The 25,160-nt window shown below is 31.7% G+C and overlaps 2 protein-coding genes across 6 annotated transcripts in view; both read left to right on the forward strand.

Moving 5' to 3' along the window:
- Positions 1-25,160, forward strand: part of LOC144848547 (ras-related protein Rab-39B-like) — a 103,991-nt gene that overhangs the window by 67,363 nt on the left and 11,468 nt on the right. The gene's annotated exons all lie outside the window — the stretch shown is intronic.
- The window catches only part of LOC144848456 (uncharacterized), a 44,425-nt gene that overhangs the window by 11,661 nt on the left and 7,604 nt on the right, over positions 1-25,160 (forward strand). For 3 of the 5 annotated variants that reach the window (XM_078705192.1, XM_078705190.1, XM_078705189.1), the window contains exons 2-9: positions 4,617-5,165; positions 7,517-7,561; positions 8,360-8,428; positions 16,644-16,751; positions 18,592-18,699; positions 19,072-19,146; positions 19,727-19,774; positions 24,411-24,455. In XM_078705192.1, coding sequence (XP_078561318.1) covers positions 4,637-5,165; positions 7,517-7,561; positions 8,360-8,428; positions 16,644-16,751; positions 18,592-18,699; positions 19,072-19,146; positions 19,727-19,774; positions 24,411-24,455 — 1,027 coding nt within the window. In that variant the 5' untranslated portion in view covers positions 4,617-4,636. The remainder of the gene's footprint in view (positions 1-4,616; positions 5,166-7,516; positions 7,562-8,359; positions 8,429-16,643; positions 16,752-18,591; positions 18,700-19,071; positions 19,147-19,726; positions 19,775-24,410; positions 24,456-25,160) is intronic. The other 2 variants (XM_078705194.1, XM_078705193.1) reach the window with 2 other exon arrangements.

Below are 25,160 nucleotides of genomic sequence, written 5' to 3' on the forward strand. Positions count from 1 at the left end.
ATTGTAACTATAACCATGAACATATTGCAGTAAGCCTGGTATTTGATTTGTACCTCAGGCGTTTTCTTCCTGCAATTGTTATTCATATTGCAAAGTAAGCAAGCACGTTCTTGATCAATTGTATTACAGCCCTACACAATTTGCTGGCCTATTATTTAAGGTACCTTGCGTGAGAAGTTCGATATGTATGGTTTACATGATACAGTATACCAATACCATGTCAGAAGTCGATTTTCATTCATTTCAAGTCCGTTTCTAGCAGGTTCCTCTAATTTCAATAGTTCTAGTAGTAAAACTTAGATAAAATGAGATCTAACGTACAGTATGTGATTGCTCAGTGGAAATGGAACTAATACTCTTGAAAATCAGAGCTTCATTAGAAGTATCGTTTAGGAAAAACTATAAACGGCCCACAAACACAAAGATTGGCTTTTTGTAATAGTTCAACAAAGTCTCAATTGATTCTCTCAAATAATGTTTTCTTATGATTGGAATCCTTATAAACAAAACGATGGAATCTTTAACTTTTTATTTTTGTTTTTTTTATGTAGATATTTCAGTCTTAGTCTTTGTTCAGAAAATATGAATCTGTTCTGAATCGATTTAAGAAGGAATTAAGGACCATGATGTGGCACTTGCTATTGATGTATTTTCTTTAAACACATTTTTCCTTCTGCCTCAATTTTATCATTCATCATTTTTTATATAATCAGGGAAGAGAACCCCACTCTTCAGTTATGATAAAGTTTGTTAATCCTGGAATATTCTTGTACGTGTCTATGAAAGGAAACGATAGGCCCTGCCGAATCTGTTTCTTTTGTTAGCAATATCTCGTGTGTTGTTGGACGTTCTTTGTCAGGAGAAACAGGCAGGAGTTAAATTTTTTTTTTTAAATTTGAAGTATTATATTAGGCCTAAATCGTATGCCCTCTCCGATATTAAGGTAATAAAGTACATTTTGTATTAAAACAATAAACATTGTGGACAATTTCAGATTTCTAAACCGAACAAAGTGATTAAAAGGGGTGTTTGATAGGAGTTAGCCAAAATGTTAAAAGAGATATTTTCTCTTGTTTATTTCAGTGTCGGGGAAAGTGTACTGTCATCTGATTTGTGATGTACCAAAGGACAGTTTATTAGTCAGAAATGTTATACTTGCTATTCGGTGATTTTATTCATTATTATATTTCCGTCTTGCTAGTTTAACAAACCATTTATAGACATAGGGGTCAGCGTAACGTGTTACCTGTTTGACGCCTTTGTATTCATCAACCATTATTATATCCTAATATCCAGGTCTTTTAAAATCCTGTTATTGTTGTTTGTTTGCTTATTATTTCATTGGTTGAATCTAGTATTGTGATTATTACAATGTCATAACGGGCATTTGTATTTAGTATCAGGGGTTCAGAATCATTTGAGATCTGAGAACCGTTGATGTCAACTACGGATTATAGTGTGCATACGCTACGCAACCACCAAAACAGGGAAGAGTGAGAGTGAGACTCATCTCCTCACTCTTCCCTGGTAGCAAAACGTTACAGATAAACTCTACCTTGTATTATTCTACATCATCTGATAGAGGTTAGTGGCCTAAGATTCTACTAAACTGTTTTTGAAAAATTTTCTGATAAATTATAGGCTTCTAACATCCTGAAATTGAGTTCTTTTTCTAAATGAAATTAGATAAAATCAATCTATATTATTTTAAATTTAATTAACTGATTTAATTTATAATTAATTGTATCATACATTATTAAGTAAGTAACGTAAATTTATTGTCATTTGTAAATATATAAAACATTTAAATTGAAATGAATTGAACGATTTCGGATAACAACAAATAAATAGAACTTAAACTACATGGTGAAACACCGGTCCATCCCGGCGGTACTGCTAGAACTGGTTTTGGGATTGGTAAAAAACTAAACCCAGACGGACACCATTCCGATATTTTTAGAACTGGTTTCGGGGTTGGTAAAAAACTAAACCCCGCCGGACACCATTCCGGTATTTTAAGGGTTCGAGGAAGTACATACTAACGTAAAACTATTTACTAAAATAAAAATTAAATTGCACGTATTGCTTTAAGGTGAAACGAAAAAAAGAAAAACTATATTCATTAACAAATGATTTATGTAATGTGCAACAGTAAGTTAAGTAACTACTTTATGTGGAAAAAAAGTGAGACTCAAGTTCAGACTCAATATTCAAAATTTTTAGGTACGCAATTTGTCCATTGAGATCCTAGACCTAAAATAAGGCGGCATGCATCAATTGACATACGCTATTGAAAACTTTGCACACGACCCTATACTACGTCATTTATTTTGTCAACCGCATCCTAACACGTCATCAACGTTGGTGAATATTAATTTTATTAGAGAAAGCACTGCTTTAATAATTTCGACAGAATAATACCTAATAAACACTACAAGCTAATTATTATTATCATCATTGTTTGGTTGTAATATTCGTCCTCACACTAAACGCGTTAGTGGCTTATACTAAGTAAGAAATGGTCTGAGCATATTTTAATATGTCGCCTGAGTGCTTTAAAGTGAGCCACTGGTGTATAAGTGTATACATTTTATATACAGGCCTATATAATTATATATTTTTTCTCTACGCATTTGTTGAATTTGTAGTATTTTCACGTCAGATTTGATAGCAATAGCAATATTACCATAAGTTTCATACGATAAATATTTGTACACGCGCTACAATTATTATAAAAAACTAAACTTGTCCTCATCTTTCACATAATAATATATTGACAAGTTGCAATTCCGAATAGATAACATAAAACAAAGATATTTTACTTGATGACGCATATTCGGTTTTCGTAAAGGTGATGTCTGCTAATGCTGGTCTGCTTTTAAAAAAGGGAAATGTTTCTAATGATTAATACTGATGATTATCGCAATTTTAGTAAAAAAGATATGTTACTTTTATTCTGTTATAATAGTCTGGTTAGAAAAAAAGCATGTCTATCTGAATAATATTCGTTCAATGTTGTGAATCAGTGACCGTTGATTATTACTATAACCATGGACCTATAACAGTAAGCCTGGTGTTTGATTTGTACCACCTCAGGCGTTTCATTCCATTGTTGTTCATATTGAAAAGTAAGCAAGCAAGTTCTATAGATCAATTGTATTACAGCACCACAGGATTTGCAAGCCTATTATCTAAGGTACCTTGCGTGAGAAGTTCAGTATACAAATACCAGAAACAGTCGGTTTTTCCAATGATATATTATTTTTCTTCCGTTTGTTTTCTAACAGCGCTCACTAGTTCTAGTAGTAAAACTTAGATTAAAAGGGAGATCGGACGTATGTGATTGATCAGTGAAATGAAACTGTTTCATGAGTACTCTAAATATGTCGTTTTAACTATTTTGTTTAGATTAAGTTTCAATAAAATAATCTTAAGCGATTAACTTTGTCATAAACGAAATATGTGTTCGTATTATGTATGTTTAATTTTCACGCGGCTACAGTTCCGTAATTCGTGACTGAACAGTAAATAAAATAAAAGAGAATCTTATCATCAGAAAGGTTATAATTGCTTTCAAAGAGCTCATTTTGCTTTTCATATCTGCTTGTATATTCAAAGGTATGTTTTGAATATAATTAGGTGCACGGAATGATTTTCGGGGGTCAAAGTGACATTGATTGGCCAATGTGCAAAGTACCGAGCGGGAGATGGTTTCAAACAGAAAAATACTTTCTTAACTAATTTTTTCTTTGTTTGTGTGGATTTTGGGAGTTCCCTGTTTAAAAAAAAAATTGGCTACATCTATGTAATATTGTGCAATTATTTGTGAATCGTATAATTGTTTAGGCCTAAATATAACCATATCTATCATCTTCTTGGGGTGGTCTATTAGTAAGACAAAACAAGAAACACAGATTGACTATACAGAATCAATTAGCGGATTATTTAAACAATTCAGCTTATATTAATAATAATAATAATAAATTTAGACTAATAAGCATTTAGATAAGATCGCGCAACAATCATTGATTGATGAATGAACTGAATCTCTAAATGAGCAGGAAGAATGATCGGACGTGTTTTTTAGATATTTGTGAATGAGTCTTTACAGTTGATCACACTATTGAAAAAAAACCTTAGTGAAAGAACACAGGTTGATGAGACGATAATAAAATGTGAACAAAAAAAGAAACATTGAAATCGGAATACCACGAGGTAGTGTTCTCGGCACAGTGACTGATGACTGAGTACTGTATTTTGTAACGTTCTAATTCATGTTTATTCAGTGCAAAATTTGTGAATGTTGGAAAGGGCATTTTAGGAGGTGTATGTTAAAGCTATATATAAAAGAGAAGTGTAGGCCTATACTGTAGCTCTGAAAACAGATCTTTTAAAAAATACATGACATTCTAAAAAATGCTTTACTTTCAGATTAATTTGTTCGAACCCTTTATATTCCTCTAATAGAATTCTAACACGCTGTAGCCAGCTCATGACGGTAAAATACAATTAGACAGACATAAGTAGCGCAAAATAAACCGCAAAAATAAAAAAAATACAACAAAAAACATATTCCTGATTACATTCGTCATGTTAAAATTAAATTGTTTTTGCAGACAAATACAAGCTTTGAAAAATGTCAGATCTTAAAAGTGAGTTTAGAGTGTTGAAATCCGAACTTGGTAAGCATTATGAAGGCGAGGACTACAAATTGCTCAGATTTTGCGTAAGTGATCATCTACCAATAGCAGACCTTACTGATGCAGAATCTATTGCAAATGATTTATTCAACAAGCTCGATAGCGAAGGTGGCCCTGGTGTTATTACACCAACTGATGTCACCCTTTTGCTGGAGATTACCAGATTAGCCGGCCCAAAAGATGCTGAACATCTTGTACGTCAGTATATAACAGATAACAATATCAAATGTACTGGTGAAAATAAATTAAAACCAGAACGAGAACGACTCTTTCGGGCTGTGAGACAATCTGGATCTCCTGCTGCGGCACGGAGGGTTGCATCAAAGTATCGACTAAAGCAATATAAAAGCCTCTGGGATGTGATACTTGAGTTAGAGAAGAAACTCATTTTACCAAAAGAGTTAAATGAGTTTGTACGTCTTCTTGGAGAACGAGCCCAGAAAGAACTCGGCCTACTTAGTACAGGTATGTATTTCTTCGCCTTGATTTTACTATTTATTTTAACGATGAGATAGATTTAATGATGATTTTTTTTTTCAATGACTAAAAATCTTCATTCAAAATAATAAATTGAATATAATAACTGTTACACTTCCATTAAACAGGGTTAGATTCTTTTTAAATATTTTTGATATTGAAATTATTTGTGAAAAAAACTGTATGTAACAAAAGTTTATTTGAGTTTTTAATTGAAGATAAACCTCCATGAAAATCGATGACAATTTATGACTTTTTAATTACTTAAGCTCTGTTTACACTATCAAACTTTATGTGATAAAAAAAAAATGAGATGTGCCAATACATAAAAATGATGATGTCATATCACTACCATATTTAAGCATATCACTACCATATTTGGACACACTTTTTTTGTCAAACTAGTTTGATAGTGTAGAGGGAGCTTTAGGCTTTTCAATTTGTCGGATTTTACTTTTTCTACTGTCTATTTAATATATAGTTTAATTTTAATAATCATCCGGTATTAATCATATACAAATAGTCCCTAATTAAACAATTTATAAATGATACTAATGATCATGAAAAGATGCAGGTGAAGCAATGACTTTCAAACAAGTATCTCCTAGTATAAAATTATAATTTGAATATCCGTGATGTTGCATTATTTTAATTACGCAATTAAAGAAATAACATTAGTGAAGAGAGCATTTTTAATGTTTATTATTTAATTCAGACTCATGTTTTTTTACGTAAGGTTCCTCATAAATATACAAAAATAGGATGGTTTGAAAATCACGATACTGTTTTAAAATAAAACATACGCAGTATAAACATAAAAGATTAACATGCAGTATTGGTTATTAAAAAAGAAACGAATGCATTTAGATGTTGATTTTACATAATGAACTATGTAAACGCTTGTCATACATACTCGTGATATAATGAATGATTTTGAATTTGCAAAATACGCCTCGTCTGGTCCAACACACAGTAACGAATTTTATTTACCATTATGTAAAACTAAAATCATTTATTACAAACCATTGTGTTTTCATGAACTGGTAAAATACTGCACAGCCCAGCGTGTGTATTTAATTTGTTCTTTATGTATCTTGTTTATCTTTGATTAGGTGTTGAGTGCTATGCTTTGTATTTTTTATATGCGATATTTTATGTTCAACATCAATTTATTTATATAATGAATTGTGATAATAAAGTTCAAGTTAAGTTAAAATGTTAGCACACAACCATCAATAGAGCAATATGAGTTTTTTAAGTTCCTACATAATGTTTTCTCAAACTACTAAAACAAACAAAGGAAACCAAATAGTTGCACTTTTATTTGTAAAATGACATACATTTCATCTGGTTCCAACAATATTTTGAGTTAATCAATATGATAGGCCTATCAAGCCTATCATAACTCATTGCTGTCCATTGTGTTATTAGTGTATGTTATTCCCGGCCTCTGCTTCTTTTCCCATTAACTTTCATTCCACAAAATCATCCTCTGTAACGCTTCTTTCTTTACTTCCTTTCATTCAAATAGTATTATTACTCCACGTGTGCCCATTCTTCTTAAAACCTATTCATTTCCAAAAAATGTCATTATTTGATCCTATACATACATTTAAATAAAATTTAAATAACTCGGTTGTATATAAAATATTATATGGTTTGGTAAAGTGTGTTTTTGGTTATAAATATAATACATTTTGCGTTACAAATTGTATGCCGTTATAAGATTAATAAAAGATCATCTGGTTTCGTATTTAAACATTGATCTCTTATCTTTGGAATTAAATCCAATCAAATCGTACACAAAACTAGTGAAATATAAGCCATAACAGACTGAATAACATATACAATTACTAGTTTTGAATAATATTAACTGAGGCATTTTCTTAAATCAAATAATTATTAATGATTTTGTAAACTAATAAGTTACTGAAAAGTGTAAGGTATTAAAAACACTATTTTCTGATTTTTAGAAATTAGTTTTTGGAAAATATTGCCATATGTTTTTTTTAATGTAATCCATACTTATGTTTATTTTTAATTGAATATAATACATGTTACACGTTGTGTGAATGACTTCCAGTAAACAATAAACCATTGTGATTGTCTGATGATTTCAATTTATTGGATGATTATTTGCCGGTTCTTATAAATTGATTTGATTTTGATTTACTATAGGCCTATATGTATCATCTGGTTCTAACATGAATTTAAGGTTTCAATTATTATAGGCCTATCAAGGCATATTACTCTTTTGAGCAATCCCCTGTCATACATAATGCAAGGGAATCTATTAAAATAATCATGTCTAAAAAGTTACATATTTTTCGGTTGTACAGATACTCCAGTTAATCCAGCAACACCTCCAAAGGAGTCTGATAAAGGTATGTAAATTATTTGTTAATGGTGATCAGTAAACAACATTATTCATTCATTCAATCTTTTATTTTGGAATCTCTGGTCCATAGAAAGTAAAACTACATATAAATTAAATAAAAATAAACAAGACTAATTACTACCACTCATCTCATCTAAGAAAATGTATTTTAGGTGGTAGGCCGTTGATTTTAATATAATCAATGCATATATGTACTGGATACAACTTGCGAATGCTATTCCAAGCCAGTACGTATTTTTGCCTTGTTTGATAAAGATTTTATGAATGTGATTTTGAGATTGTAAATTCTACAGTATGTGGTATCATGTAGGCTATATTTACATGTCAAAATCACGGTACTTTAATTGAATGAGTAACTTTTCACAAAGATATGTAAGAAGACTACTTACTCTGTCAAAAATGACGGAACCCCATAAAACACATGATAGATGGGCATCGCGATACGGCAGTGTATCTGTCCTCTTTTCAAAAGTACAGTATGTACTATTTCCAATTTTACTAATTGAAACAGACAAAAAATAAACTGACATAGCAAACACAACCTCTACAAATTGAAGTAAGACAATTACTTTGTTTTTTAAGTAAAGTAAATATTGTTGGATTTCAAATAATATTAAATTTTGTGAGATTAATTAAAATATTCAGTAAACAATAATTCTAAGAACATATTTATTTACTTTCAATTAGACGGTTTTTACTAATTTACTATACAGTAGAATTAGAATATTCAATGTGTATTAGGTATCAAACATTACAATTTAACTATTCAACATTTAATTTCTAGATAGTAATGATGATCACGAAGAGGACGTAGATAGGCCATCGACCTCCAAAAGAGTAATTCATAGAAACGGTAATTAATGGAAAGAATTTAAAATGCTTAATTAACTTTAACTTTAGATTCAGTTTTGCATATTAGAGAAACCAAACCACACTCATAAGTAGGCCTACAGCACTCATTTTAAAATGTTTCTGTGTGAATAATAATATTGTTTTAAAATTATAATGTTTACATGTTAGTGACTGTTATTAATGCTTGTTATACGCCCCAAACAATTTCCACACTCAAGCTGCAGCGATACATGATATGAGCATTGAGCTATAAATTAGATAGCTCCATGGTATAAATATTTACTATTTACTACATGGTATAAATATTTTCTAGATGGTACGCTCGCGTCTAGGTCGTGCTCACAGCTCGAATATAGTAATTTAGCATTTAAAAAATGGCGATTTCAGGACTATAAAATACATGTCGTTTACAGGAACGAATAAATAGACACGGTGATTCGTATGTAGTCAACTACAATTTGCACCCTGGGAATTACTTCCGAAAAAAAAATTTGTCAGAAAATGAGTCAAATTTAAACAAACCCAATTGTGTTTTGTATGTAACATTAGGGTTAAGGGATGGGGAAGGGGATGGGCGCAAAGAGTAACAATTTTTAAATATATTCTTTTATCCACTCAGTATTGAAATATTTGTTTTAATGATGTATAAATAATATACCACTAATAAAACATTTGCGATGTAATACTTTGTTGAAACGGTCACTGTCATAATCGATTGAAATATTAAAGCACATATGTAAAGATACACCACTACGACGTTTATATTTTTTTGTAATTACTAATTAATACAAACGTTGAAAAGCAACTGTCAGTAATAAAGTTTATTTGCATATGTGTTTATATATTTAACAGTACCCACAATCACAGTAAGAAATTTGCGCTTCAAATGGCGACCTAAAATGGTTAATATGTATTTACAGTACAATTGGCCTGTCTTCAACTTTATGATGCTGTACTCGAGCTGTCTGACCGGTTTTCAGCTATTAAAAAACAATTATCGTAGAAGGAAAACTCTCCTATTTGGGGCAAATCGTTTAACCTAATTCGTTTTAATCGTCAATAACGAATTATCTAACTCAACTTAATTAAGTAACGCGCGATTTACTTTTACGAAAATTTGTATATATTGTGATGTTTCATGGTGGTCCATAAATTAGGTACGCCAAAAATATCGCTTCCAGGGTAATATTAGTATATTGTGGTAGGGCAAGTTATAAGGTAACGTGGGTATTCTATGTGGGACTGTTGTTGTGAAATGCCATTAACGTTCTGATGAGGTAGTAAGAATGTGAAATGACATCAGAGGGATGTAGATGGATGGTAACTGAACACACGAAGTTGTTGGTAAACTATACGCGTGTATTGCCTCCTTAAGGAAGGTTGTAGGCTAATTAATATAATAATTCGGCCTTCCGCCGAATGAGTGTGTGAGATTTGAACCTGTACTGAAAATAAGTTTGGTAAGATGCAAAATGTATGCCAATTATGATTGATTATGTCCCCTGTCAGTAATGATGTATGGACACTTGACACCAATCGGTGGCTATAGGAACGTAAAGGGAAAAGTTATTTGTAAACAAAATGTACATTAATTCTCCTGTAATGATGTAAAAACAATTGGTATTAGGCCTACAATTAATCACAAGAACGTAAGATGCAAATAATATAATTGTAAAGAACAGTATACTATAATATACATATTATATTATTATATATATTATCTAAACGTTACACACAGGAGGAAACCATTAATAGGGGTCATCAATCACTGAAACAGTCTCTAACGTCATCGTACCAAGAGACCAAAAGCATAGTTTATCAAAGTGGGTGACAGTGAGCGGTGCTTTAACATTTGTATCACAATATATCATGACAACAGCATCTTGTTAATTTTGGAACAAAATGATCAACAACTTTCGTAGCCTACTTTTGTATCGGTCGTAGTTATAAATAGAGCAAGCAACAGAAATAATTGATAATATAAACAGTAAAGGTGTTTCCCTGGTAGGCCTACTAGGCCTCCTATAGTACAGTAGTAACATTGAATCGCACCTAAATTTGATTAAATGATTAATAAATAGCATAAATAATTAGTTCAATTAGCCTCCTATAGTAACATTGAATCGCACCTAAATCTGATAAAATGATTAATAAAATAACATAAATAATTAGTTCAATTAGCCTCCTATAATAACATTGAATCGCACCTAAATTTGATAAAATGATTATTAATTAGCTAATTACAGTAGTTCACGATCAGTTGAACCACTAAAATATTTGAATTTAATATTGAATGTCGCCACCAACGGCCAATTTACAGGAAGTGACGGACCCGGAAGCCAGTTGAACAAAAACGCGAGTGTGTGAAAATAACTCTGTGATATCCACAAATTTCGATAGGTTACGCCATGGATTAAAGAATAGAAGGATATGCATCGACGGTGACATCAAACGATTTTACAACGCGCTTGCCTATACTAAAGCACTGCTGCCAATCAAACAAACATGCTCATTGAACTCCGTGTCTCTAACCGCGGCCCTCTGTAAAACGCTGCGAATCAACTGTTACATTTTTTGAGACCAAAACGTAACCATGTAGAAATCGTATGCGCAGTCTGAATGTTCTATTGACATGTCTGCGTCGATGATTAATTGACAACAAAAATATATTGCTGAATAATTCTGTTTTAGTTTCATCACAATCGGACTACGAAAAGTTCACTTTCTTACGACTGGTAATTTTAAGTAGTTGGTAATATTAATAAAATATGCAATTTTTATATTTGAATTATCATTATTTGCCTGCCATCTTCTGTCATTAAAAATTGCGTTAATCTATAGAATATTAAATTATGCATTTGACCATGTATGTTGTTAGCGTGGCCGGTGTTCACCCATACAACAATCGTGTTTTTAATATATGGCTAAGCAGTGGTTTCTTCATAAATCTCCTTAATTATCGATGTGATTATATTTAAATTGTAGTGCCTGGTGATTGGCTAGTGGTTATGTCATCCACATCACATCCAATCACCGAGTCTAATTGAATGAAAACAGCGATCCCTGATCCGGGATTGGCTGGCTATGTATAGTTGCGATTCGTTACCTAGCGGTCGTTTTGAAAAGTACACGCAGGGCAAACTTAATCACGAACAAACGAAGTACCTATTATTATTCACACAAGAAGTAAGAAAACGGTGAGTATATAGATCATGATTACACGTTGTATCTACTACACTTAAGATTAGCCTAGGCCTACCTAGGCAGTATCAATGTCGGCAAATCATATGGTTTACTAGTAAGCCTAGAAGAAAAGGCCTAGGCCTAGTATCCTTGCTGATTTTGTAATTTTACATGTAGGGCTAGGCTGAGACAACAAATAGTTATTGTCTCAGATGTAGGGCTACTACAGGTCATAAAATGCTACTTTAATGTCATAAAAACATTAGCGTAGATCAATCGCGGCAGAAACCTATACTAATTACAATTATAGCATTTACAATTCCTCATCAGAAAGGTTATAACTAAATTCGTCGTCGTATAAATTGTTCGTCGCCGTTGTTGCTAGCGCTAAAACATCATGCCACCAAAGAACGCGCGAAAGAAGCGTAGCCAACATGTTTAAATGTCGTTGCACATGTGCAGTAAACAATATATTAGGCACGCGACCGTTTCGTTGTTACCATGCGGTTAATTAAACTGATAACATTGTGGGCGGTCCGCGGTCTGTCGGCGAGAGTCAAGGAACCCTTGATCTCACGTCGATGCATATCCTTCTATTCTTTAATCCATGGTTACGCTAAATTGTGTCGTTGTAAAAGACAAAAATGGAACAATAGCGTAGTACTACTGAAAACTAATGTTATAAAATCTACATTTTGCGGTACATCTAAGATAGAAAAGGTAGGTATCCAAGGCGGAGATTTATACCAAAGTTTTCCCATTGTGCTCGCCTATGTCAGAATTAACCATAATTAATATATAGATGTCATTGATTTAACCACTTTTAGTAATTCACTATTGCATTTTGATTTCTACAGACAAAACATTAAGTCAGTTAGGTGAAGACAACCTTGAAATTAAACTTCCGCTGTTTTTAATTTTTTTTTTTTTTATACTTTTTTTGCGATTCCTGTGCAATATTGTGTTTTGTTTTTTTACACGAAGTTCTACGGACCACCGTGTAATCTGTTTCTGTTTCAGCCATTGTATATACATAGGACTCATCTTTAAATTGTAACAAGTGATTCTAAAGCAATCTTTCAAACTTAAATTGAATATAATTATACTTTTAATATTTTGAGAACTTGAACAATTTATTTAGAAGATGAAGAGTTTTAGTTTTTAGGATGAGAGGTTCGATGCTGATTTCGATGATTTTACTGGCCACTTTACAATTTTAGGTGATGTTTATTCCTTTTGTATAAGATTCGAGATCAAGGCAATAGAGCTGAATAAAAAAACACTTCTAATATATCGCTATGGAAAAATAAGCTGAGACGTTCACGTATGATATTGTTGAATGTTTTCATTCATTCATTCAATCTTTTATTTCGGAAACTCTGGTCCATAGAAAGTAAATTACATATAAATGAAATAAATAAAAATTACTACTACTCATCTGAGGATGGCATTCCATCTGGAGAGCATCTTCGACTTAACTAAGACGTTGCTTATAATCGTTGAGATTAAAATATTTTTGCTTGCATTAAGTCTACACATCAGGCCATATATTGTTATTCTTAACAATTCATAAAAAGAGGGAATTCTACATTCCGTAAACATGAGGCTGGCACTGCAATGTCGAGGCCTTTGCAACAACATTCAAACCATTATTGTAGCATACCTGGAGAGATCGCAAGGTACCTTGATTATAGTTGCACCATAATGTAGCGCAATACATATTAACACAATATGTTCTAAATAAAACACATTTCACATTGATAGAACACATACTAAATTTTCTGACCAAGGAGTTGGCTCGGATACACAAAGATCTGTATTGCCGCTTTATATCAAACTCATCACATAAATCCAAGGATATAACATGACCAAGATATGTGGTTGAGTCAACATATTCTAAGCTTTTGTCATTAATGGTAATAATATGTTTCAATTGAATACTCCGTGCCTTAGGACAGATTATCATACAAGATGATTTCTTAGCATTGTAAACAATATCATTTTTGGCCGCAAAGCATTCAGATATTTTAATTAAATGTTGCAACCCTGATGCAGAAGGTGATATAAGCACCATGTCATCTGCATACGATAGGTTGTTAAATTTAATATTATTTAACTCACACCCTTCTTTGCTGTTGCTAAGCTTAATGATAAGGTCATTTATATACATATTATACAGATGGGGAGACATCACTCCTCCCTGTCTAACACCATTTGATACATGAAAGGGCTCTGAAAAGGATTTGCCCCATTTAACAATGAAACACTGAATATTATACCAAGCTTTTAGTACTCTAACAATTGGACGTGGAGTATCATTAATAATTAATTTCTTAAAAAGTGACCAATGGTTCACCCTATCAAAGGCTTTAGAAGCATCGAGGTAGCATACATAGACAGGGCTACCATTACGATAGTAGTAATCAACTATTTTGTTTAAAAACAAAAATACAAGTTTCTGTACCATGGTTAGATTTAAAGGCAAATTGTCTGTCATCAGAAGTTATAGTATCACCAGATAATTCGATAAGAACATGTTCTAAAACCTTAGATATTAAACAGGCTAGGGCAATCGGTCTATAATTATCCTTGCTTGTAATGTCGCCTGACTTAGATTTTACGATAGGTACGAGAATGACATCAGTCATACCTCTTGGGACCGTACCGTTTTTTAAACAAAGGTTAAAACAAATACTAAGTAGAACTGAGAGTTTTCCACTAGCATAGCGCAAGTGCTCACTGGACAGGCCATTACATCCAGCAGACTTACCCAGAGCTAACTTAGATATATAATCATTAATACCACGAGGGAAGACAAACAACTCATCACTATGCATCACTATCTAGTTCATCTAAAACACATTGCTTGTTACAATCATTTTTAAGTTTACAAAGGAAAAGCATTCTCTACTTGCTATGTTAGTTATGGATACACTTTGTGTTTATCAAGTACAACACCAAGATACTTAAATTCGTCTACCATTTTAATATTTTGTTCGTTAATAGTGATAGCAACTGGAAGTCTTTTCATCTCATACCTCACAATATTATATAATATCACAACACATCTGACTGTATTCTTACAATTTGATTGGTTAATCACGCATCATTTGGAATTGGCCCTGCCAAATAACGGAAAAGTGTTTAAAATGGCTTTAGCTCTAATGCACGTCCAGGTTTTTGTAAACATTTTGAGAATTTTGCCACGCGACGTTGTTGACTGATCGCGTTCGGAAATCATCTTGTTGTGCGCGCCGTCCTATACTGATCTACTCCTCCGCGTCTAAAGTTAGGGCACTGCTTCAATTCTTTAAAAGCCTAGCTTCCCGGCCGCGCCTAGCATTCGTCAATGATTTAAGATGGACGTTTTAAAATTAGATTTTTGTAATTGAAAATATTTTAATTTGTAAGAATATAAACAATTATTCTATTGGGTTGTATCAAACTACTGTGGAGTAGCTTTGCGTCAGAGAGTTGAGTAATTGATCAGATGTTTTTGCCCTACTCTGACGTAATTTGTTCTTCATACTAAGTACATTTAAGAATACTTGCGAAAAAATTCTCAAGTAGTTCTTGGGTGGGACTCGAATCCACGACCTCCAGATCACTAGCCTGGCTTTCATACCTATAGACCACTGAGCTTGCACTGATGGCTAGTGATTAGATTCGAGCCAAAGTAAGCAGCGGGTACTGCACCAACAGGGTTGTAATTGTATTAAAGAGTCCCACCAGAGAACTACTTGCGAATTTTTTTCGCAAGTATTCTCAAATGTATTTAGTATGAAGTACACATTACGTCAGAGTAGGGCAAAACATCTGACTAATTATTCCATTATTAACTATTTTCTTAGGCTCCAAACAACCAGTATTTCATAGAAAAGGTAATTAATGAACGAATAATACTGTACAGCTATACTTTTATAGATAGATGGCTCGCCGTTTTCGCTAACATTTATTAGAATCAACGTAAAAGTAAGATATTTAAATTTTAAATGTATTATTCTGGTCGTCAAGCTTAACTGGAAACTGAGGAAATTCGGAATAGGCCCTTCACAGACACACGGCAGTTAGCAGTGCAGCGCCTACCGGATCAGCAGACCGGGAGACGATCCTCTACTCTTTTCGAATAGTCTACCAAGTTCTTTAACGTGCACTCTTAAGTACACGAGACCAACAGCTTTACATCACATCCGAAGGATGAGGAAATGAGAGTAAAGCATCTTGCCTAAAGATGCAATTAGTATGGTACAGATAACCTCGAACCCATGCCTATCACATGCTGGTCCGATATTATCATTACACCATCATCACTCTCTGGTATATACAGCACCCATCGCTCTATCTAGACGGTCTCCCATCCAGAAAGCAACCGGGCTTAACTTAATCTGACGAGAACCGGTGTTTCAACGCAGTATGACCGTATTAACGTTTCTTTCCATGCCTACTTTGTTGGTTCTAAAGGCGACTTATGTATATTCTTTAGGATCGGCATTTACTGGTGGACATTAGAAAAGCATAATTCGTGCAATATATATTATTTGTGTGTTTTTTTAAAAAAAGAAGCTTTTTGTCATTAGTTTTGGCTGAAACACATATTCAAAAGGTTTTACATCCATTAATCCATTAAAGATGTATTGTCCCCCTAAAAGAAAATGTATTCACCTGAAAAAATGGAATTTAAAGCAAAAATGGTAAAATTGGTTGCCAGCCAATAGATTTTTGGTTGAATTTAACCATTTATCATGTTATTTTATAAGTGAAAATATTATTTTTTTCCGTCTTTTTTCTACGGAAGTGATTCACTTTATTAAAACTACAAAATAACCTATTCAAAGTCTGACTTAATTAATCTTCATTTTTCATGTTTTTGGAGGACAATACATCTTTAACCATTTAATAAAATATATTAACCGTGGATGAGTAAAAGGAAATTAACACAAATGATCACTGGACAAGCAATGCAAAGCAGTTTGTTACATATCAAAAATAAAAACAAGAAATATTGATAATCGCTTTTTTCCCTTTTTTTAAAGATTCAGATTCAAACAGCGATTTTAGTTGTAGCAGTAAAACGAAACCAAAAAAGAAAAGACATGGAGATAAACGGAAATCGGATAAACGTAAACGGAAAAGAAAAGAAGGTATACATTGATTGTTTTAATGGAATCAAACTTCAGTGATAATGGATATTTTTATACGTGCAACTAGACCAATAATAAGCTTTCTAAGTCGATTAGATATCTGCGCATACGAATAACTAGAGATGCCATGATATTCTTACATCAACATATCAACAAAATAAACAATAAAGCAGTTTGTTTTACCTGTAGGCCTATTACTTTTACACTGCTAACCCGTTAAAGTTGGGATGGATTTTATTTTATATCTTATTCAAACCCGAGTTCTCTGTAGCCTATTACTACTAAAATGAGCAACCCGAACCGAATTTTTCCCTTACGAAAATTTGTATATCAGATGTCATTGATTCAACCACTTTTAGTAATGTACTATTGCCTTACCATCAACAACTTTAATTTCTACAGACAAAACATTAAGTCAGTTGGGTGAAGACAACCTTTAAATTAAACTTCCGCTGTTTTTAAATTATGTTGTTTACTTTTTTTGCGATTCCTGTGCAATATTGTTTTTTGTTTATTTACGCGTAGTTCTACGGACCACCGTGTAATCTGTTTCTGTTTCAGCCATTGTGTATAAATATGATTCATCCTTCAATTGTAACAAGTGATTCTAAAGCAATCTTACAGACTTGAATTGAATATAATTATACTTTTAATATTTTAAGAACTTGAAAAATTCATTTAGAAGATGAAGAGTTTTAGTTTTTAGGATGTCTCTTTAATGACGAGAAATGAGAGGTTCAATGCTGATTTCGATGATTTTACTGGCCAATTTACAATTTGAGATGATGTTTATTCCTTTTGTATAAGATTCGAGATCAAGGCAATAGAGCTGAATAAAAGAACACTTCTAATAGTAATATCGCTATGGAAAAATAAGTTGAGACGTTCACGTATGATATTGTTGAATGTTTTAAGTTTACAAAGGAAAAGCATTCTCTACTTGCTATGTTAGTTATGGATACACTTTGTGTTTATCAAGCACAACACCAAGATTCTTAAATTCGTCTACCATTTTAATATTTTGTTCGTTAATAGTGATGGCAACTGGAAGTCTTTTCATCTCATACCTCACAATATATATTATATAATATTACAACACACCTGACTGTATTTCACGCATCATTTGGAATTAATCCTTTTAATCACGCATCATTTGGAATTGGCCCTGTCTAATAACGGAAAAGTGATTAATGGTGATTACTTTAGCTCTAATGCACGTCCAGGTTTTTGTAAACATTTTGAGAATATTGCCACGGGACGTTGTTGACTGATCGCGTTCAGAAATCATCTGGTTGTGCGCGCCGTCCTATACTGATCTACTCCTCCGCGTCTGAATCTGGGGCACTGCTTTTTTAAAGGCCTAGCTTCCCGGCCTAGCATTCGTCAATGATTTACGATGGACGTTTTAAAATTAGATTTTTGTAATTGAAAATATTTTAATTTGTAAGAACATAAACAATAATATTATTCTATTGGGTTGTATTAAACTACTGTGGAGTAGCTTTGCGTCAGGGAGTTCTATGAAATACTGGTTGTATTGTACTTAGTATGAAGAACAAATTACGTCAGAGTAGGGCAACCATCTGATCAATTATTCTATTATTAACTATTTTTTAGGCTCCAAACAACCAGTATTTCATAGAAAACACTTATTTTCACTGTTCCATTAAAACACCACACATTAAACTTATTATTTTGGAAGCACTCACAGTCCCATTAAACCAAAACACAAAGTATCAACGACATCCTTAAAAGAGCACTGTATGCCTACAGTAGGCCTACATCAAAGTAAGAACAAACAATAAGTAATATTTATTGATTGTTTTTTTCATTTATTTAGATTCCAATTCGAACAGTGATTCCAGGTTTAGCCGTGAATCAAAACGGAAAAATAAAAGTCGTGAAGGTAGACGGAAAACGAAAAAACGTGAACGGAAAATAAAAGAAGGTATATTTTTGTAATTAATCAAACTTCACTAATAATGGATATTTTGAAACGTGCACTGAATAATAGGCTTTCAACTGAGTGGATTAGACATCTGCGCATACGAATAACTGGTAATGTCATCCTTATGCATTACCTTAACGAAAGAAACAATAAGGCAATTGTTTCCACATACCCATATTTTACACTACCGAGCAAAAAATAAATCCGGTAGTGTCTGTATAGATTTCCTTTTAGAACTTATTCAGTTTATTCAGGGACTAATACAGATTGCAAACACGGGTACGTCCAACGTTGACTTAAAGAGCTGAATGAATTTTGCATCACTTAATTCATTTTGAAGTCAGAAAACGTAATTATAAAATGTACTTTAAGATTCAGATTCAAACAGTGATTCTTCCAGTTTGAACAGTGAACACCAAAAGAAAAAGAGAAGATATGAAATTGATGGTATATTTACATTTCATTTTTGCTAATAAATATTATTAATGTTATAATATAATGATTATTATACGTGGAATCCAGTATAATGTATATTAATTAGTTTTAGTTACTAGTTACGTTTTCACAGACACTGTTTTAGACAGACACAAACTGTTTCAATATGATATTGGATCATAATAATAGTAATACAGCCGGAATGTACAAATTATCACAAATTACTATCAAAACAACATTTAATCAACATTAACTTGCTAATCCCAGCCGTAATGCAACTAGATATGTCTAAATGAAATGGCAGCCACCAATTAATAGTAGTATCTTTGTTTATTTTACCTTCATTATGACATTTATGTTTGAAAGGTGATATTAATTATATTTATTTTTAATTGAATATAATAAATGTTACAAGTTCAGATCAATGTGAATCACTTCCAGTAAACAATAAACCATTATGATTGTCTGATGATTTCAATTTATTGGATGTATATTTGCCGGTTCTTACAAATTGATTAATTTTGATTCACTATTAGGCATTAATCATTACAATAATTAAACAATATCAATCATTATTTATTTTTTGATCTAGATCAGAGTAAAGAACATGAAGCCAATGAAGGTAAAGCAACGAATAAAGGTATATAATAAAACGATCTTAATATCGACTACCGTAAATATTGAATTCATGAATAGAGCATTTAAAATATTTCTTTTTAAAATATTCTTTATAATACAATTATTTGTAAAAACAATACAAAAAAATGTATGTAGCAAAATGTTATTTTAGTTTAAATAACAATATATGAAAAATCATGGATGGGATCCATAAACATCCAAGACCTTCTCATTAATTAGTTATTGAAAGCCTTTCAATTTGTCGATTTTTACTTATTTTGCCTCTACTATCTACTTAATACATAAAGATGCAGCTGAAGCAACTAGTTTCAAACAAGTAGACACCGGTAAAGATAATTAAAAAAGTAAACCGTGATGTTGCAATTAATGTCTTGTATTTCATTCAGATCACTAACAAATAGGATAGACAAATTACAAAAAATCTATACACATTTTTGATTTAATGAACGAATGAATTTAGATTATGTTGAAAACGCTTGTCATACATATTCGTAATAAAAAAATGATTTTAAGTTTGCAAAATACACTCTGCATAGTATAGCATTTCAGCAGCACAAATAGAGCAAAACGAGATAATTAACTAGATTCTAAATAATATTGAATTGAACCAAACAATAGAAGAAAAATAGTTGCACTTTATTTGTAAAATAAATAACACACTTATCATATGGTTCTAACAATAATTTAAGTTACTCAATATTATTAAAGGCCTATCAAGGAATTAGGCCTTTTAAAGCAATCCTCTGTCATACATAATGCAAGGGAATCTATTAAAATAATCGTGTCTCATATTGACTCATATTTTATTTACGCACAGTTCCTCCTAAATATACAAAAATAGAACGGTTTGAAAATTACGATACTGTTTTAAAATAAAACATACGCAGCATAAACATTAAAGAAGATTAACATGCAGTATAGGTTATTAAAAAAAACACGAATGCATTTAGATGTTGATTTTACATAAATCACTATCACTGAACTATGTAAACGCTTGTTATACATACTCATGATATAATGAATGATTTTGAATTTGCAAAACTAAAGGGTTCGCCTGCTTCGCTCGTGGGTGTACCCGAATGACTCTCGAAAACATGGCCAACGCCTCTGGAAATTGAGGCCCGGGTAACACCTATGCATATGACTGATGAGTAATGCATGTTGATTTTGTGATGTGTCATGGTGGTCCGTAAATTATGTACGGCAAAAATATCGCTTTCAGGGTAATGAAAAGTTACTCAATAGATTTAATTATTTGTAAACGAAATGTACATTAATTCTACTGTAATGATGTAAAAATTTTACAGCAAACGTAAGATGCAAATAATATAATTGTAAAGAACAGTATACATAGGCCTATAACATATATATTATATATATTATATGAACGTTACACACAGGAGGAAACCGTTAATAGGGGTCATCAATCACTGAAACAGTCTTTAACGTGACCGTACCAAGAGACCAAAAGCATAGTTTATCAAGTGGGTGACAGTTAGCGGTGCCTTCACATTTTTATCACAATATATCATGACAACAGCATCTTGTTAATTTTTGAACAAAATGATCAAAATAACAACTTTCGTAGCCTACTTATATATCGGTCGTAGTAGACACCATTTATAATTATAAACAGAGCAAGCAGCAAATAATCGATAATATAAACACAAAAGGCGTGTCCCTGGTACCAGGCCTCCTGTAGTAACATTGAATAGCACCTAAATTTGATTACGTGATTAATACATAGCATAAATAATTAATTAAATTGCTAAAACAAATTTTATTGCACATAAAGTAAAGGCCTTTATATTGATTAGTTGAATATCTAAAACAAATAAATTGTAGTTCACCATTCAGTAAATCACTAAAATCACATTGTAGTTCACGTAAAAGTAAAGGCCTTCAATAATAGTTAAGTTACTAAAAGAAATTGTAGTTCACGTAAAGTAAATGGCTTTAATCAATATAATTGATTAGTTGAATATCTAAAACAAGTTAATTACACTAGTTCACGATCAGTTGAATCACTAAAATCACATTGTAGTTTACGTAAAAGTAAAGGCCTTCTATAATTAAATAAATCATTAGTTACTAACTAATTAGTTACTATTAACTAACATCAAATTTTAATTAGGACGTAAAGCAAAAGCCTGTCATTTCAGCCCCCCTATTTCATAATTCAAATTATATCATTATAATATTATTATTTTCTGGACTTATCGACGAATAAAAATATTGAGTGTCGCCACCAACGGCCATTTTGCCAGAAGTCACGGGACAATGGAACAATAGCGTAATACTGAAAACTCATGTTATCAAATCTACGTTTCGCGGTACATTTGAGATAGATAAGGTTGGTATCCAAGGCGGAAATTTATCCCGAAGTTTGTTCATTGTGCTCGCCTATGTCAGAATTAACCATAATTTATATAGATACACTTCGTCTTGTCTAAAACACAGTAACACATTTTATTTACCAATATGTAAACCTAATTAAAAGGTCAAAATCATTTAATACAAACCATTTTGTTTTCATGAACTGGTAAAATACTGCATAGCCCGGCGTGTGTATTTAATTTGTTCTTTGTGTATCTTGTTTATTTTTGATTACGTGTTGAGTGCTATGTTTTGTATTTTTACGACGCAATAGTTCACTATGTCGGTCTGTCTTTTGTTTTGATGTACAGACAAGTTTTAAAGTACATTACTTTTTGAACGCGATTTATGGCTATTGGCCTTGTTTTTATATGCATATGCGGTATTTTATGTTCAACTTCAATTTATTTATATAATGAATTGCGATAATAAAGTTCAAGTTAAGTTAAAATGTTAGCAGCACAACCATCAATAGAGCAATAATGAGCTTTTTAAGTTCCTACATAATGTTTTCTCAAACTACTAAAACAAACAAAGAAAGACAAATAGTTGCACTTTATTTGTAAAATAAATAACACACATATCATCTGGTTCCAACATTAATTTGTGTTAATCAATATTATATGTCTATCAAGATGAATGAATTTTCACATTAACTTTCATTCCACAAAATCATCCTCTGTAATGCTTCTTTCTTTACTTCCTTTCATTCATACAGTATTATTTGCTCCACTCGTGCCCATTCTTCTTAAAACCTCTCCATTTCCAGCAAAATGTCATTAATTGATGATCCTATACATAAATTTAAATACAATTTGAATAAATCGATTGTATATATAAGGTGTGGAAAAATGTGTTTTTGGTTATAAATGTAATACATTTTGCGTTACACATTGTATGCCGTTATAAACTTAAAACATACAAGGTTTCGCATTTAAACATTGATCTCTTTCCTTTGGAATCAAATCCAATCAAATCGTACACAAAATTAGTGAAATAGACTGAATAACATACACAGTTACTAATTTTGAATAATATTAACTGAGGCATTTTCTTAAATCAGATAATGATTAATTATTTTTAAAACTAATAACAAGTTACTGAAAAGTGTAATGTATTAAAAAACACTATTTTCTGACCGATTTTAAAGAAATTAGTTTTTGGAAAATATTGCCATATTTTCTCTGTTTATTTAAAAAAATGTAATCCCTTTCAATTAAACATACTTAAACATAATATAGGCTGAGAGAGTCTGAGTGGAGCCGAACTTTGTTTAGTTTATCTTCATTATGACATTTATGTTTGTAAAGAGACATTAATTATGTTTATTTTTAATTTAATATAATAAATGTTACACGTTGTGTGAATCACTTCCAGTAAATAATAAACCATTATGATTGTCTGATGATTCAAATGGTGGCAATGATGGCAAATTTGTCTATAAGATATATGACTATGTAAAGTTTGTGAATGTCATAGTCAAATACTGAATTCGTGAATAGAGGATTTAAAATAATTTATTAAAAATTTTTAATGAAATTATTTGTAAAAACAAAAACAAAAATGTATTGTAACAAAATGTTATTTTAGTTTAATTAAATATATATAAACATCCATGCTATGGAATCTATAAAAATCCAAGACTTTGTTATTAATTAGTTATTGAAAGCATTTTTAATTTGTCAGTTTGTACTTAATTAGCCTCTACTATCTACTTAATAATACTTTAATTTCAATACTATATATATATATATTAATGTTAAAGAGTCTTTATCCAATCGAGTTCGAACAATACCATGAAAGCCCCAGTGGTCTAATGGTTAGGACATATGCATATCAAGCAGGCGGTCCGAGTTCGAGTCTCGGTTGGGGCGACTTTTTCTCATTCTCACAGATTTCCTCATCTTTATCGTTTCAAATTAATTAATTAAATTTCAGTATATCACCGGGCGGTTTAGAATTAATTTTCTTTGCCTCTTGTGTTTATATATATATTAATCATATACAAATAATAAATTACTTTTAGTTTTCTAAATAATATTGTATTAAACCAAACAAAGGAAGACAAATAGTTGCACTTTATTTGTAAAATAAATAACACGCGTATCATTTGGTTCTAACAATAATTTAAGTAACTCAATATTATTATAGGCCTATCAAGGCATATTGAACTTTTTGAAGGAATCCCCTGTTATACATTATGTAAGGGAATCTATTAAAATAACCGTGTCTAAAAAGTTAGATATTTTTTGGTTGTACAGATACCCCAGTTAATCCAGCAAAACCTCCACATGCATCTGATGAAGGTATGTATATTATTTGTTTATGATGATCAGTAAACAACGGTATAAATAAGGGCAAGCAAGGCGGTAGACATTAAAAACAATTTGACTAATATAATCAATGCATATTGCTCTATATACAACTTTCGATTAATCGATTTTATGGAAAGCAAACAATAACTTTGAATTATATTTTTGATATGCAAATTACACCGAAAGCTCTTCTTGATTATCATTACTTAATTGTAACTTGTCACAAAGATATATCAGAAGATTACCTAATCCGTCGAAAAGTGAAAACAAAATGCATGATGGATGGGCGTCGAGAATATAGGGTGGTGTGTATATTTTACAAGTCTCCAAACGATGAAGGGCTAGTTTTGTCCGAATGCTCTGTTAATTTTTGTATTATTATTATTTTTTATTATTATATTGTGTTAATTGTTATTAATAATACTAAAGTGTGAGCTCGCTCTTCTAGTAAGTGTGTAGACAATGGTTCTCGGAATGTTAATTAATGACTTGGGTAAAAATCTCCGTGTTTATTGTTTGGTAGGGGTTTTTGAATACATATATTAGGCCTTAGTACATTATTTAGTTTAAAGATCTTGTAAAACTTGATAAAACACCACACGACACAGTGGGCCATTTCGGACGGATCTGCCAACTCAAAAACTTGGCTACCATTATTCGGCTTCAAAAGTTTGTCCATTGTGCTCACCAGAATTC

Source organism: Antedon bifida, chromosome 7 (assembly GCF_963402885.1).
Source record: "Antedon bifida chromosome 7, ecAntBifi1.1, whole genome shotgun sequence".
Taxonomy (NCBI): domain Eukaryota; kingdom Metazoa; phylum Echinodermata; class Crinoidea; order Comatulida; family Antedonidae; genus Antedon; species Antedon bifida.